Source organism: Schistocerca americana, chromosome 2 (genome assembly GCF_021461395.2).
Source record: "Schistocerca americana isolate TAMUIC-IGC-003095 chromosome 2, iqSchAmer2.1, whole genome shotgun sequence".
NCBI classification, from domain to species: Eukaryota; Metazoa; Arthropoda; class Insecta; order Orthoptera; family Acrididae; genus Schistocerca; species Schistocerca americana.
The window spans coordinates 4,637,465-4,655,624 of record NC_060120.1 but is presented as its reverse complement, the minus strand read 5'-3'; the positions used below and the strand labels follow the sequence as shown (position 1 = coordinate 4,655,624).

General features: G+C 38.5%; 1 protein-coding gene across 1 annotated transcript in view; it reads right to left on the bottom strand.

Annotated features, from left to right (window-relative positions):
* LOC124595545 (ATP-binding cassette sub-family C member 4-like) overlaps positions 1-18,160 on the bottom strand; it is a 291,780-nt gene that overhangs the window by 86,555 nt on the left and 187,065 nt on the right. The window contains exon 13 of the mRNA XM_047134323.1: positions 4,603-4,802. Coding sequence (XP_046990279.1) covers positions 4,603-4,802 — 200 coding nt within the window. The remainder of the gene's footprint in view (positions 1-4,602; positions 4,803-18,160) is intronic.

Sequence of the window (18,160 nt, the reverse complement as noted above, 5' to 3'; positions counted from 1 at the left end):
AAATTTCAAGTCACTTGAGCAATGATGTGCAGGAAGTACAGAAGTCATTCTGACCACTCTTTTCTGGGCAATGAATATTGTTTGTTAATAAACAAAAAGTTTTCTCAAAATATGGTACCATACAAGACAGAACAAAGTAAACAAGCTTTAGTGTTTCAGTATTAACAAAAATTGAGATATTCTTATAGCCAAGTTGGCAGCAACTAGTTTCTGAACATGATCACAAACACAATGCTTCAGAGAAAGCTTTTTAACTATTATCAGTCATAATAATTTAAAATGTTTAACTTTCCTACATTATTTGAGCAACATGCAATTACAAAATTTCACTTTCACCAGAGTTCTGTGTCAGAAATAGTGTGCACTGTGTTTGTTGCAGTTAAGTAACAATTTGTTCTCCCTAAACCATCAGCTGTTTGTCAAATTACATTGTGTTGATACAGTCTTCAGTCTGAAGACTGGTTTGATGAAACTCTCAAAGCTAACCTATCACGTGCAAGCCTCTTAATTTCTGCATAACTACTGCAATCTGTATTCATCTGAAATTGCTTACTGTATTTGAGCTTTGGACTCGCCCTACAATGTTTTCCCCCACATTTCCTTCCATTGCCAAACCAACTATTCCTCAATGCCTCAGAAAGTGCCCGCCGGCCGGAGTGGCTGAGCGATTCTAGGCGCTACAGTCTGGAACCGCGCGACCGCTACGGTCGCAGGTTCGAATCCTGCCTGGGGCATGGATGTGTGAGATGTCCTTAGGTTAGTTAGGTTTAAGTAGTTCTATGTTCTAGGGGACTGATGACCTCAGATGTTAAGTCCCATAGTGCTCAGAGCCATTTTGAAAGTGCCCTGTCAACTGATCCCTTCTTTTAGTTAAGTTGTTGCAAGAATTTCTTTTCTTAATAATTCAGTTCACTACCTTCTTATTAGTTGCTTGATCCATTCATTTGTCTTCCAAACTTCTTTGGTAGCATCACATTTCAAAAGCTTTTATTGTCTTCTATGTTTAACTTCCTGTATTCCATATTAACAAAATTTCTCTTTTTTAAGAAACGCTATTCTTCTTAATTCAATTTTTTCATCTAATAATTTCTTTTCATCCGCAGCTCGTGGTCTCGCGGTAGCGTTTTCCCTTACCAAGCACACGGGGTCCTGGGTTTGATTCCCACCAGGATCAGGGATTTTCACCTGCCTTGAGATGACTGGGTGTTGTATCCTCTTCATCATCATTCATCCCCATTACGGTCGAGAAAGGCAATGGCAAACCACCTCCGCTAGGACCTTGCCTAGTACAGCGGTGTGGGTCTCCAGCATCATCCCTTACACTCTGTCAAGGAGTATAGGACTTCATCATCATCAATTTCTTTTCATGATCACCATCCATTCCATTCAACTGCCCTTCCAACCCCTTTGTGTCTCTGACAGCAAAACAATATCACTGGAAAACCTTAAAGATTTTATTTCTTGCATCTAAGCTTTATAATTCTCATCAGGGATAGGTTGCAACATTATCTCACTCCCTTCTCAACTATTGCTTCCCTTTCATGCTACTTGACTCATCACTGCAGTCTGGTTTCTGTACAAGTTGTAAATAAACTTTTGTTCCCTGTATTTTATCCCTGTTACCATATAAAAAGAAAGAATGTATTCCAGTCAACATTGTCTTTTTTTCCCCCTCTACACCTACAAATGTAGTTTTACCTTTAGTCTATGTTCTAAGATAAGTTATTGGGCCAACACTGCCTTGCATGTTCCTACATTGCGACAGAATCCAAATTGATGTTCCATATGATCAGCTTCTACCATTCAACCAGGCCTGTGATGCATTATGTGGGAGTTTTGAAGCCTGCTACTTTAGGATGTCTGGGATAGTTCCTTTTGCATATTTTGAAAGTGGAGATGTGTGAATCAGGAGGGTGTGGAGTTCTAATGAAGCAGCTGTGAGTCCTCGTGAGGAGTCTCGGGTTATAATTATGTTCTGCAGCTCAAACTGCATGGAAAGAATGGAGTCATTAAGAACAGTTTTGTGTGTCGAAGTTTGCAAGAGCTGAAAATGAAAGAGGTTGGTTTCAAGGAAGAGGAGGAGAATCCCTCTGGGATTTGGGCTGGAACTTCTCTAGGCGGGGTTTGACACTCACTCTGTTGGTTGCGGGTTGGCAAGTGGCCATTTCAATCGTTTTACCAAAAATATATTTCTTTCCTCATTCTGTGGTGCACATTTTAATGTATCCTAGACGTGAGGCTCCAAGGAAATTATTTCCTCCATTCTCCCTCTATCTCTTCTGTAGCCTGACGAAGGATTATTGCCTCATATACGTAACAGATTACAAAAGGTGTTAAATAACTTTCAAATTAAATGTGGTCTATGGAACAAAGCAAGAGACAAAACTAGTTTCTATGGAGACTTTGCTTCTTTGTGTAGGGGTTCAGAGTGGAACTCCGTTTTCCGATGTAACATTCTTCAACAAGATCTCATCTACTATGAAGTATTTGTCTCTACAAATTTGACATGCAAATAAAAACCACATGTTTATAGATACTTTTTCTACAGATTATCTTGTTAAGTTCTACATCTACATCCACATCTACATCCATACTCCGCAAGCCACCTGACGGTGTGTGGCGGAGGGTACCTTGAGTACCTCTATCGGTTCTCCCTTCTATTCCAGTCTCGTATTGTTCGTGGAAAGAAGGATTGTCGGTATGCTTCTGTGTGGGCTCTAATCTCTCTGATTTTATCCTCATGGTCTCTTTGCGAGATATACGTAGGAGGGAGCAATATACTGCTTGACTCTTCGGTGAAGGTATGTTCTCGAAACTTTAAAAAAAACCCGTACCGAGCTACTGAGCATCTCTCCTGCAGAGTCTTCCACTGGAGTTTATCTATCATCTCCGTAACACTTTTGCGATTACTAAATGATCCTGTAACAAAGCGCGCTGCTCTCCGTTCGATCTTCTCTATCTCTTCTATCAACCCTATCTGGTACAAATCCCACACTGCTGAGCAGTATTCAAGCAGTGGGCGAACAAGTGTACTGTAACCTACTTCCTTTGTTTTCGGATTGCATTTCCTTAGGATTCTTCCAATGAATCTCAGTCTGGCATCTGCTTTACCGACGATTAACTTTATATGATCATTCCATTTTAAATCCCTCCTAATGCCTACTCCCAGATAATTTATGGAATTAACTGCTTCCAGTTGCTGACCTGCTATTTTGTAGCTAAATGATAAGGGATCTATCTTTCTTTCTATGTATTTGCAGCACATTACACTTGTCTACATTGAGATTCAATTGCCATTCCTTGCACCATGCGTCAATTTGCTGCAGATCTTCCTGCATTTCAGTACAATCTTCCATTGTTACAACCTCTCGATACACCACAGCATCACCTGCAAAAAGCCTCAGTGAACTTCCGATGTCACCCACAAGGTCATTTATGTATACTGTGAATAGCAACAGTCCTATGACACTCCCTTGCGGCACACCTGAAATCACTCTTACTTCAGAAGACTTCTCTCCATTGAGAATGACATGCTGTGTTCTGTTATCTAGGAACTCTTCAATCCAATCACACAATTGGTCTGATAGTCCATATGCTCTTACTTTGTTCATTAAACGACTGTGGGGAACTGTATCGAACGCCTTGTGGAAGTCAAGAAACACGGCATCTACCTGGGAACCTGTGTCTATGGCCCTCTGAGTCTCGTGGACGAATAGCGCGAGCTGGGTTTCACACGACCATCTTTTTCTAAACCCATTCTGATTCCTACAGAGTAGAGTTCTAGTCTCCAGAAAAGTCATTATACTCGAACATAATACGTGTTCAAAAATTCTACAACTGATCGACGTTAGAGATATAGGTCTATAGTTCTGCACATCTGTTCGACATCTCTTTATGAAAACAGGGATGACCTGTGCTCTTTTCCAATCCTTTGGAACGCTACGCTCTTCTAGAGACCTACGGTACACCGCTGCAAGAAGGGGGGCAAGTTCCTTCGCATACTCTGTGTAGAATCGAACTGGTATCCCATCAGGTCCAGCGGTCTTTCCTCTTTTGAGCGATTTTAATTGTTTCTCTATCCCTCTGTCGTTTATTTCGATATCTACCATTTTGTCATCTGTGCGACAATCTAGAGAAGGAACTACAGTGCAGTCTTCCTCTGTGAAACAGCTTTGGAAAAAGACATTTAGTATTTCGGCCTTTAATCAAGTTAGTTAGTTGAGTGAAAGATTGAAGATTCATGATGGCTGTATGACAAGTAATAATAATGACTGTACACAGACCTCTGTTGTAACAGCCTGCAGTTGGCTTTTATTTTTGATAAATATCTGTGTACTCTATAAATAATAAGAAAACATTACAAGATAAGCAAGTATAATTGAGGAAGCAGCAGATATTGAGAAGTATCAGTTTCAGTACTGATTTTGCTATAGGCTTTTTAAAAGTTAGGCTAAGTAACCACAAATAGTTTAAAGCAGTTTAACTACACTTAATTATTAATGCAGCTTGTGTGGAAATGATGGCTGGCTGGATCAGTAATTCCTAGTATTCAATCTGCTTACAGCCATTTACTCATTGAAACTTTATGTCAAACAGAATTACCAATAAGTTATCCAATAATCTGAGCCACTTGATGCTATTTGGCCTAATATAAGAAATAAGGCCATTGTGGATATTAATAAATAACTTGAGCCAGCTGTAAAATAATCCCTGTAAAGAGTATTTTTAAGTTTTCCTTTGGCAATCATTTCTGTATTTTCATTTGATTCTTCTGCCCCAATTTCATCATCAGGAGGTACGCTCTGCAAAAAAAGGAAGAAAGAAGTACCAGTATTAGCAAATGAAATAAAATGTTAAATAAACCCTGAATCTACTGAAGACAATAAATGACACCCTTTTGATGAATGCAGATTGTTTATAGAATACAAACAAAAGACAAATCCAATGACAGTTTTGAGTGTCTCAGGCTATCAGCAGTAACTGAGTGTGAGCCATATACAATTTTATACAGCAAAATCAGTTTTACTGATGAAAAAACACAACATCTAGAGTGTATAGCATTTTAGTTACATTCAGTTGTTCTACAGAATATCACTGAAATTAAGTTTTCAATCTTTTGATATTTGAGTATAATATATGTCATTCTTACCTTCACTCTATATACTTTGTGTTATAAGCATGATGAAAACTTCAGACCTTCAAAATCAGGAAAGTTACAACCAATTTTAAGCAAATCAACTGCTCATCAGTAACATCATGATTAGCAATATCAGAAAATGCTTGACATCAATTGCAAGATAAAGCTCTCCTTCCAGACTTCTCCATGAACAGTAATAAACGGTGGCATTCAACTGTATTTCTGTCCTAAACACAGCATTTCAAGAGACAATGCTCTCATCACCAGGTTTGAAAAGTTGAGCTCCTGAAGGCTCTGCAGAAGTGTCGACACTCTTGGAGCCCACAGCAGAGCAGTGGCTTGATGTTGTGTAGAATACGGCCCGGCGTAGTGCAGGCTGTGAGATGGGACAAGTGCTGACAGATGTCAATGTTTTTAATCTAAGATGAAGTTTTTATTCTACTTGATGTTATGAATGCCATAATGATTATTGTTGACAGATATTTTTAGTGTTTTAACATCATGAGCTAAATTAAACAAGCAGCTGATGAGAGCATTGTCTCTCAAAACAAGTTGCAGAGCTGTGTGTAGGACAGAAGTACAGTTCAATGCTGCTAATTACTACAGTTAAAACTTGGCAACAATTATGTTGCATCTGTAATGGATAATATTAGATTCTCCATGGACTAATGTCTCATCTATATGGTCATCTATGTTAATCCTGCATGTTTGTTATTGTCATACACTCACTTTCTATTAGGTTATCTTCTCAGGATTACCTTATCTCTTGGAAACCACCAAAGTACTTTCTTGGACCACAGAAAATCACCTCATCTGCCTTCATTTTCATTTCACTAATAATTACGTCTTTCACTTCAAGCTCCTCCCTGGTGCATCTCTTAGTAATCCCCTAATGGCATCCTTCCATTTCTCACTGAACAATTCTCAGTTTTAGAATGACTCTGCTTAAAGAGTCCATTTGTCCCTGCCAAAAACGAACAATGATAACACACAGTGTGTGTAAACTTTCTGTTTCAACCACATTCTAATCTTCTTTTTTATATATATCCATGGTTTACCAAAAGAACTCCACGTCAGTTTTACCCTTTTACATATTTCTTTTGCTGTTAATTTCCTTGTCATCTTCAGTTGACTTATACAAATGCCCACGATCTGCTTCATGATTCATTGCTAGTTCATACTATTTTCTTATTGATATGTTGGTTAAATAAAATATAAATTATAGTATAATTGACTTCCAAGCCTACGGCCAAACTTCTATTAATAATAAGTCCTGCCATTCCAATGAAAGTTTATATGGACTAGAAGCAATATTACATGCCAGCAGCAAAGTGAAAGTAATTCAGAGATGCTGAATTGAAACGTAATTCTCCTTTCTTTTCCCAGTCTAAGAATCTGAAATTTTGATCCAGGAATTGAAATGTAGCAATGTGGGATGGTTCCACTTGCTATAGCATTATCCCCCATATACTTTTTTTTCTTTCCTACTGTTTGTTGCATATATAGTACAAGGCCTGTTCAATAAATTTTACTGTCATATGTTCTCACACTAATTTAATCTTGTGATATTCTGTTAGCTCAATGTGTAACAAACAATATTCTGTTAGCTTAATGTGTAACAAACACACATACTAATTTCATTGTTGGCATGCCTGTGAGAGGCAAGCAAGCTGAGCTAAGTTCTGTCTCACATACTGCAACAATGGAGGTTATGGGCAATGAACAACATGTGGCTTTGAAATTCTGCTTTTGTCTAAACAAATCTTCAGCTGAAACCTATGCAGTGTTACAGGAGGCCTGCGGAGAGTTTGTTCTTCCCTACAGTGCAGTTTGAAGATGCTTTGAATTGCGTTAAGGGAGACAAACAGTTTCAAAAAATGCGCACACAATACTTCTCTTACAGAAGAGGACATTAACACTTCTGCTGTCCTTGTGAGAGAAGAACAATGAATAATCTGGCGAACACATTCTAAAATACTGAAAATTTCATTTGGTGCTAGACACATGTCAGTGGCAGAAAATTTACTAATGAGAGAAACTTGTGCACGGCGGGTTCCAAAACTGTTGATTCCCAAACAACAGGACATACATGTGCAGGTCTGCATGCAGTTGAAATTGATGTCAGAAGAAGATTCATAGTTTCTTTCAAAGGTAATCACTGCTGATGAAACTTGGCTGTATCATTTTGATCCTGTGAGCAAACAGCAAAACTCGGGCGGGAAATCTCCTTCAACACCAACCCCCAAAAAAGAAAAAGAGCTTGTTTCTGATGACAAAGTTATGGTCCTCTCATTTTTTGATGTTCATGAAATGGTTTATCAGCATGTTCTGCCTGCACACACATCAGTAATTGGACAACACTACAGGGATGTCCTAAAAAGTTTGCGAGTCCATGTCAAGTGCAAAAGATCACAAACCCACGAAGCAGGACGGATGCTGCACCATGATAATGCACAGCCGCTTATTGCAAATGTTGTTACTGAATATCTTGCAGAAGTCAATGAGAAGTGCATCCCTCACACTCTCTATACTCTGCATTTAGCCCTGTGTGACTTTCTTCTATTCTCTAATCTGAAGAAAAACCTCCATGGGAGGCATTTTCCATCATCAGAAGCAGCAGTGAAAGTTGCAGAGGGAATTCTGAAGGATATTTCAATACATGGTCTCCAGCATGTCTCTGCAGACCGGCAGAAATGTCGGGACTGTTTTGAGAAGAACCATCAAGTTTATGTGGATGATTCTACATCTACATCTACATCCATACTCCACAAGCCACCTGACGGTGTGTGGCGGAGGGTACCTTGAGTACCTCTATCGGTTCTCCCTTCTATTCCAGTCTCGTATTGTTCGTGGAAAGAAGGATTGTTGGTATGCTTCTGTGTGGGCTCTAATCTCTCTGATTTTATCCGCATGGTCTCTTTGCGAGATATACGTAGGAGGGAGCAATATACTGCTTGACTCTTCGGTGAAGGTATGTTCTCGAAACTTCAACAAAAGCCCGTACTGAGCTACTGAGCATCTCTCCTGCAGAGTCTTCCACTGGAGTTTATCTATCATCTCCGTAATGCTTTCGCGATTACTAAATGATCCTGTAACAAAGCGCGCTGCTCTCCGTTCGATCTTCTCTATCTCTTCTATCAACCCTATCTGGTACAAATCCCACACTGCTGAGCAGTATTCAAGCAGTGGGCGAACAAGCGTACTGCAACCTACTTCCTTTGTTTTCGGATTGCATTTCCTTAGGATTCTTCCAATGAATCTCAGTCTGGCATCTGCTTTACCGACGATCAACTTTATATGATCATTCCATTTTAAATCACTCCTAATGCGTACTCCCAGATAATTTATGGAATTAACTGCTTCCAGTTGCTGACCTGCTATTTTGTAGCTAAATGATAAGGGATCTATCTTTCTATGTATTCGCAGCACATTACACTTGTCTACATTGAGATTCAATTGCCATTCCCTGCACCATTTGTCAATTCGCTGCAGATCCTCCTGCATTTCAGTACAATCTTCCATTGTTACAACCTCTCGATACACCACAGCATCACCTGCAAAAAGCCTCAGTGAACTTCCGATGTCACCCACAAGGTCATTTATGTATACTGTGAATAGCAACAGTCCTATGACACTCCCCTGCGGCACACCTGAAATCACTCTTACTTCGGAAGACTTCTCTCCATTGAGAATGACATGCTGCGTTCTGTACATGCTGCGTTCTGTTATCTAGGAACTCTTCAATCCAATCACACAATTGGTCTGATAGTCCATATGCTCTTACTTTGTTCATTAAACGACTGTGGGGATCTGTATCGAACGCCTTGCGGAAGTCAAGAAACACGACATCTACCTGGGAACCCGTGTCTATGGCCCTTTGAGTCTCGTGGACGAATAAAGCGAGCTGGGTTTCACACGACCGTCTTTTTCGAAACCCGTGCTGATTCCTACAGAGTAGAGTTCTAGTCTCCAGAAAAGTCATTATACTCGAACATAATACGTGTTCAGAAATTCTACAACTGATCGACGTTAGAGATATAGGTCTATAGTACTGCACATCTGTTCGACGTCCCTTCTTGAAAATGGGGATGACCTGTGCCCTTTTGCAATCCTTTGGAACGCTACGCTCTTCTAGAGACCTACGGTACACCGCTGCAAGAACGGGGGCAAGTTCCTTCGCGTAATCTGTGTAAAATTGAACTGGTATCCCATCAGGTCCAGCGGCCTTTCCTCTTTTGAGCGATTTTAATTGTTTCTCTATCCCTCTGTCGTCTATTTCGATATCTACCATTTTGTCATCTGTACAACAATCTAGAGAAGGGACTACAATGCAGTCTTCCTCTGTGAAACAGCTTTGGAAAAAGACATTTAGTATTTCGGCCTTTAGTCTGTCATCCTTTGTTTCAGTACCATTTTGGTCACAGAGTGTCTGGACATTTTGTTTTGGTCCACCTACTGTTTTGACATAAGACTAAAATTTCTTAGGATTTTCTGCCAAGTCAGTACATAGAACTTTACTTTCGAATCCATTGAACACCTCTCGCATAGCCCTCCTCACACTACATTTCGCTTCGCGTAATTTTTGTCTGCAAGGCTTTGGCTATGTTTATATTTGCTGTGAAGTTCCCTTTGCTTCTGCAGCAGTTTTCTAACTCGGTTGTTGTACCACGGTGGCTCTTTTCCATCTCTTACGATCTTGCTTGGCACATACTCATCTAACGCATATTGCACGATGGTTTTGAACTTTGTCCACTGATCCTCAACACTATCTGTACTTGAGACAAAACTTTTGTGTTGAGCCGTCAGGTGCTCTGTAATCTGCTTTTTCTCACTTTTGCTAAACAGAAAAATGATTGAACATATGTTGCAAATAAATAAATAAAAGAAAGGACCAATCACACAATGGAAAATCTGGGATGGAAAGTAACAATATTATGAAAAGGATAGTTGCTACTTACCATACAGCAGAGATGCTGAGTCACAGATAGGCACAACAAAAAGACTGTCACAAAATAAGCTTTCGGCCAACAAGGGCTTTGTCAAAAATAAACCAGTTGCCTGAGACTGTGGTCATGTGTGTGTGTGTGTGTGTGTGTGTGTGTGTGTGTGTGTGTGTGTGTATCTGTGTGTGTGTGTGTGTTTTGTCTATTTTTGACAATGGCCTTGTTGGCCAAAAGCTTATTTTGTGACAGTCTTTTTGTTGTGCCTACCTGTGACTCAGCATCTCTGCGCTATATGGTGAGTAGTAAATCTCCTTTTCCTAATATTGCTAAAAGAAAGGACCATGTTTTATTAGAAAGCTCTCAGGCATACACAGATGAGCCCAAACGTTATGGTCATATACTTATAGCTTGTTGGCCCACCTTTGCAATCCAGTATAAAAGCAGTTCTGAATGGCAGGGATTGAACAAGCCCTTGTTGAGAAATCTCAGCTTCTTCATTGTAAAGAACATCTTAGCTTTTCTAAAAACTAAGTAACTAAAATGTTATCTTTAGTAAACATTGCTGGTTTCTGGAATGTTCAAATCTTACAATATAATCCTTTCTGAAAATCCAGTGTCAAAGTACTGTAGCAACAATTTTTCTGTTCCGAGAAATACATAATTTTAATGGAACATAACATTAGTTAATAAAATAATTCATTTAGAAAACATGAGTTTCCAGAAAATTTTTGGCACGCTTTTCTACATCCGATGGATGAACAAGCACACTCGAAATTTCATTACATACAATAGAATCTATTTTTTACGCAATATGAAGAATATCCAACTTATTGTTAAACAAAATGGAATAACTGTCTAATTTAAACTTGTATATGTATTGACTAATATTCCTGTCTTTTAAGTTACTACTGAAAATGTAATAACTCCATACTTTATCAATTTGTAAAAACAGTCTTATGTGCACCTTGAAATATGTGCTGTGGATGAAGTTGCAGTCAGTCCCAGTGTCACAGTCACTGAGTTGTATTCAGTCAGTCTTGGATACACTTTCACTGTGTACAGACACTATTTTTGTTGTGAAAATGGCTTTATGTAGCACCATAAACTGCTGTTTAATTTAATCTGTATTGTGCAAGTGGTTTCTATCAAAGTCCATTGTGCACTTCATGAAAACAAGGAAGTGAAAAGCATGATTGGAAAATGCAGCCAAAATACAAAAAAACGAAAGTTGTTCTCAGCTGTAGTTACGAGAGTAGGACTAAAAATAATGTGTTCATTAATGTTAACACTAATCATGTATACATATCTTGTAAACTGACTTGAGCCGCATCATTTTTATAAAAGAACCAATGTTCAAATGATCTATGGAACGTGTAACAAACTAACTAATTACATGTCACAGTCCTAATATCAGTCAATTAGCTCACATGACTAGTATTAACTTTGTAACAAGATATCACAAAATTTTTCAATATATTTTTGTGTTTTGGTTCATGCTTTTCATTCACAATGGAGTTTGGTTCTTCAGCACAATGTAAAAGAAATTCTAGCTCTTCCATGACATCCAAATATCTGCCTTTGTCTGCTTTACATAAAATAATTTTCAATTTTATTTACTATATGCTTTTCATATCTCAAATGCGTGTAGCAAATGTCAATGGATTGCTTTGTCAGTATTACAACATTCTTTGTATTGAGTACATATTTCTCTACACGTTTGTCGACCGTAATATTTATTGAAACAGTTACAATGCATTTTATATATGTCAACAAAAATCTGTAAATATTTTTGCTTGTATTTTTACTACAGTTTTCAAACATCCTTTTCACCTGAAATTTTCCTGTATCCAGGACCTGTGTACGATGGTTGCTTGACAATGGCATTTGAGTGATTTCAGACACACATAAGGAATAAAGTAAATAGCAGCTTCTGGTGTTACACAATGTCATTTCTACAATTTATCAAAACTGTGAAACACAACTGTCAACGAAAAAATACTATGTTAGACAGTCTGCATGCAACATTCCAAGAGTAAAGTTACTGTGTCAGTTAGCCTCGATAGTCGCTGTCCATCAGTATATGAGGTCTGCCTGGTCTTGGTAGTTGTTCCTCTGCATTTCTACTTCACAGTCTCATCATCAGCTGTCCACTTGGTCAGCTTTACGAGTGTTGAAATTTCCCCGATGCGTTTGTTACTCGGGTGACATTCGAAGTTGCCGAGCTCTCCTGGCTGGCCCACTCTGAAATTCTCCTGTTACTGCTTCTCTACTGACAACATAGTACTCCCCAGCTGCTTTCATACTTGTGGGTTCATCTCTCTTGACAACCTGTGGTCAATTCTGCACTACATAGGGTTGTCTGGATACTTTTGGCCTGATAGTGTGCACACTCATACTACTGTGGTGGGTCATGGCTTGATAATTTATTCACCATGCAGGTTACACTAGTTTACCATCACTTCCATTTTCTTGTTCATTATTACATCCACTCCAACATTAACTCGATTTGTTTTTGTACCGATAACCCTGTATTAACCTAAACAGAAACGATCTTCTGTCCGCCCATCACTAATTTCCAATATACACTATATGGTCAAAAGTATCTGGACACCTGGCTGAAAATAACTTACAAGTTCTTTGGTGCCCTCCATGAGTAATGCTGGAATTCAATATGGTGTTGGCTCACTCTTAGCCTTGACGACAGCTTCCATTCTCACAGGCATATGTTCAATCCAGTGCTGGAACGTTTCTTGGGGAATGACAGCCCATTTCTTCACAGAGTGCTGCAATAAGGAGAGGTATTGATGTCGGTCGGTGAGGCCTGGCATGAAGTAGGCGTTCCAATACATCCCAAAAGTGTTCTACAGGATTCAGGTGAGGACTCTGTGCAGGCCAGTCCATTACAGTGATGTTATTGTCGTGTAACCACTCCACCACAGGCCGTGCTTCATGAACAGGCATTCGATCGTGTTGAAAGATGCAATCACCATCCCCGATTTGCTCTTCAACAGTGGGAAGCAAGAAGGTGCTTAAAACCTCAATATAGGCCCGTGCTATGATAGAGCCACGCAAAACAACAAGGGGTGCAGGCCCCCTCCATGAAAAACACGACCACCCCATAACACCACCTCCGTATTTTACTGTTGGCCCTACACACACTGGCAGATGACGTTCACCAGGCTTTTGCCATACCCACACCTTGCCAATGGATCACCACATTGTTACCGTGATTAACTGCTCCACATAATGTTTTTCCACTGTCAATCATCCAATGTTTACACTCCTTACACCAAGCAAGGCATTGTTTGACATTTACCGGCGTGATGTGTGGCTTATGAGCAGCCGCTTGACCATGAAATCCAAGTTTTCTCACCTCCCGCCTAACTGTCATAGTACTTGCAGTGGATCCTGATGCAGTTTGGAATTCCTATAAGATGGTCTGGATAGATGTCTCCTTATTACACATTATGACCCTCTTCAACTGTCTGCGGTTCTGTTAGTCAACAGATGAGGTCGGCCTGTACGCTTTTGTGCTGTACGTGTCCCTCCACGTTTCGACTTCACTATCACATCAGAAACAGTGGGCCTAGGGATGTTTAGGAGTGTGGAAATCTCGCCTACAGATGTATGACACAAATGTCACCCAATCACCTGAGCACGTTATAAGTCCACTGAGTTCTGCAGAGTGCCCAATTCTGCTCTCTCACGATGTCTAATGACTACTGAGGTCGCTGATATGGAGTACCTGGCAGTAGCTGGCAGCACAATGCACCTAATAAGAAAAACGTATGTTTTTGGGGGAGTCCGCATACTTTTGTTCACATAGTGTATCTACCTTCAGTCTATCCATTTATCTTTTCAAGATCTGTAACCTACCTATAGATTAAGAGATTTAAAATTCCAATAATTTACTTATTGTTTGAGTTTTAATGCAACTTGGTTGCTTCAAATCTTGTTATACACATTTTCTCTCAAAATAATATATTCAAGAAAAACATTACAGTTAGGCAAATTCTATAGTTATTTCTAGTATTATACCTAAAATTTTCCACTGAAGGATAAGTATTTAATTATTTTAATAATCAGTAGTTCTGCATTCAGGCTGACTGGATCAAAAAGACAAAAGTCAGGCATCAGGCAACGAACGACTTTATTACTCACATGATGCATTTTAGAATATGTACACCATCAGATATCTACAAAAAATCAAATAATACAAAAAAATTTATAAACACAGTAATGGACAGCTATAGAACTCCACTTGACTGAAAACATTTGGCACAAAGTGTACTACATCCACCCAGGGGCAATTGCTGCATGTATAGAACTTTTAAGTGTTACAGGGTTTAGGTTAGCATCTCACTATTGTAGATCAGAAATGGAGAAAGGAGGAGTTGCCACATTCATCAGGAACTGTCATAAATTTAAGAACATAGACATTCATAAATTTTGCCTAGAACAGCATATGGAAGCATGTGCAACAGAATTAGAATTTCACAAAAAATCTTTCATAATATTAAGTGTATATCGAGCACCTGCAGGTAACTTTAATCTGTTTGTAAACCACCTTGAAGCTGTACTGGCCCATTTAACAACCAAAAACAAAGAAATAGTGGTCGCTGGTGATTTCAATGTAGATTTCCTTAAAGACTCTCCCAATAAGAACCTATTTGAGTTAGTAACACTATCATTCAACTTAATTCCCACAGTAAAGTTCCCCACTAGGATAACCACTTGCTCACAAACAGCCATTGATAATATCTTTATAGAAAAGTCAAATGAACAAAATTATATTACAAAACCAATAGTCAATGGCCTCTCAGACCATGACATGCAGTTCCTTCTGTTAAATGTTAATACTGAACAAGATATAAAATCTGTTAAATCTGAGCTCAAGAGGGTAATCAGTAAGCCAAAAATTGATTATTTTAGGACACTCCTCAGAGACATTCACTGGACTGATGTTTACAGTGCTCATGGCATGAATGAAAAATATAACATTTTTGCTAATAAAGTGCTTACCTTATTTGAACACTGCTTTCCCCCAAAACTTACCAAGGTTAGAGCAAAGTCTACAAAGAAGCCATGGATTACTCGAGGAATAGGGGTATCTTGTAAAACAAAAAGAAAACTGTATCTGTCAATCCGAAACATTTCCAATGATGATGCTATAGCACATTATAAGAAATACTGCAAAATATTAAAGACTGTAATACGGATGTCAAAGCAAATATATTACAAGGAAAAGATAGTCATATCAGATAACAAAATAAAGACAATATGGGATATAGTGAAGGAGGAGACCGGTAGAACCAGACATGAAGAGGAACAAATAGCATTAAGAGTAAATGATGCATTGGTGACAGATGTGTATAGTGTTGCAGAACTTTTTAACAAACATTTTATAACTGTTACTGAAAAGATGGGGTTGTCAGGTTCGGTAGATGCTGCTATGGATTACCTTAGACCAGACATTTCAAGTAACTTCCATAATATGAATTTGACCCTCACTACCCCAACAGAAATAATGTCCATCATAAAATCTTCAAAATCAAAAACATCTAGTGGGTATGATGAAATATCAACAAAGTTAATTAAAGAATGTGATTCTGAGCTAAGTAACATATTAAGCTATCTGTGTAACCAGTCGTTTATCAGTGTAATATTTCCTGAATGGCTGAAATATGCTGAAGTTAAGCCACTGTTTAAGAAGGGAGATAAAGAAATAGCATCAAATTTCCGTCCAATTTCACTGTTGCCAGCATTCTCAAAAATTTTCGAAAAAGTAATGTACAGTCGTCTTTATAACCATCTTATCTCAAATAACATACTGTCAAAGTCACAGTTTGGATTTCTAAAAGGTTCTGATATTGAGAAGGCTATCTACACTTACAGTGAAAATGTACTTAATTCATTAGACAAAAAATTGCAGGCAACTGGTATATTTTGTGATCTGTCAAAGGCATTTGACTGTGTAAATCACAATATCCTTTTAAGTAAACTAGAATATTATAGTGTAACAGGAAATGCTGCAAAATGGTTCAAATCTTATATCTCTGGCAGGAAACAAAGGGTGTTATTAGGAAAGAGACATGTATCAAGCTATCAGGCATCATCCAACTGGGAACTAATTACATGTGGGGTCCCACAAGGTTCCATTTTGGGGCCCTTACTTTTTCTTGTGTATATCAATGACCTTTCATCAGTAACATTACCAGATGCCAAGTTTGTTTTGTTTGCTGATGATACAAACATTGCAATAAATAGCAAATCAAGTGTAGTCTTAGAAAGATCAGCCAATAAAATATTTGTAGACATTAATCACTGGTTCCTAGCCAATTCTTTGTCACTAAACTTTGAAAAAACACACTACATGCAGTTCAGAACTTGTAAGGGGTGTCCCAAGAGTATATGTCTAACATATGATGACAAGAAGATAGAAGAAGTGGACGGTGTTAAATTCTTGGGATTACAGCTTGATAATAAATTCAACTGGGAGGAGCACACCACAGAACTACTGAAGCGTCTTAACAAATCTCTGTTCGCAATGCGAATTTTGTCAGACATAGGGGATATAAAAATGAAAAAGCTGGCATACTATGCTTACTTTCATTCCATAATGTCATATGGGATTATTTTCTGGGGTAATTCATCAAGCCAAGCTAAAGTTTTCCGGGCACAAAAACGTGCAGTAAGAATTATATGTGGTGTGAACTCAAGAACATCCTGCAGAAGCCTGTTTAGGGAACTAGGGATACTAACGACAGCTTCCCAATATATTTATTCCTTAATGAAATTTGTCATTAAAAATATATCACTTTTTCAAACCAATAGCTCAATTCATGGAATCAATACTAGAAATAAGAATAATCTTCACAAGGATTTAAAGTCACTTAGTCTTGTACAAAAAGGTGTGCATTATTCAGGAACACACATTTTCAATAACTTGCCAGCAGCCATAAAAAGCTTAACAACCAATGAAATTCAGTTTAAGAGAAGCCTAAAGGATTTATTGGTGGCCAACTCCTTCTACTCCATTGATGAATTTCTGAGGAAAACCAACTGATTTGTATATAAGTACAACATATCTTCTGCACAATTTCAGTGCAGTAATGTGTTCACTGAAAATGTGTGTGTATGTGTGTGTGTGTGTGTGTGTTTGTGTCAGTATAATCTAACTTCTGCACCATTTCAGTGCAGTAATGTGTTCATTGTAAATAAGTATTACAGTAGTTGTATTACATGTTTCTTACCTTATAAATAAATAAAAAACTTTTTTATTTTAAATTCAGTGCAATAGTATTTGTAAAATGACTCTTAGTGTTCATTAAAAAATGACGATCATTCCACTTGGGACCTGTGGAATGGTACATTAGCTTATTTGTTTTAGTTTAAATATTTGTCATGTATTGTTGTTTTTCTGACATGTTCCACATCCTGGAGGACCTCCTCACTACGGATCAATTGGAATGAAAGTAAATCTAATCTAATCTAAAAAAGATATGGTGTTTCAAGTTGTAAGGGAGATGAACACTTGCAGATGGCAGACAAAGTTCTGCAAAGTGCAAGAAGACATTTTTGCCACCAGGTGGCACTACAAAATGTACAGTACACCAAGGTGTATCGACTGATGTACATTTATTATACCATGTGTCTGATGGCTGTGAACAAACTTATTTGAATTGACAGAAAAACATATTTTCTTTAAACAAATAGTGAAAATATTATGAAAAGGATAGATTACTACTCACCATATAGCAGAGATGTTGAATTGCAGATAGGCACAACAAAAAGAGGTCAAACATGTAAGATTTAGGCCAGAAAAGCCTTCATCTGAATTAGACAACATAAACTCATGCACTCTTGAAAATGCGTCACACAAACACACTCACAGTCTCTGGCTTCCAAGGCCATATTGTGAACAGCAACGCATGATGGGAGAAGCACTCTGGGTAGTGTGGGTAAGGAGGAGGCTGGGACAGGGCCGGTGAGGGATAGCAGGGAAGGGCATGGGGTATGGTAACACCAAGACCAGCTTTTCTGAACTGTGCAGATGGGAATTCTCCCCGCAATATATCTT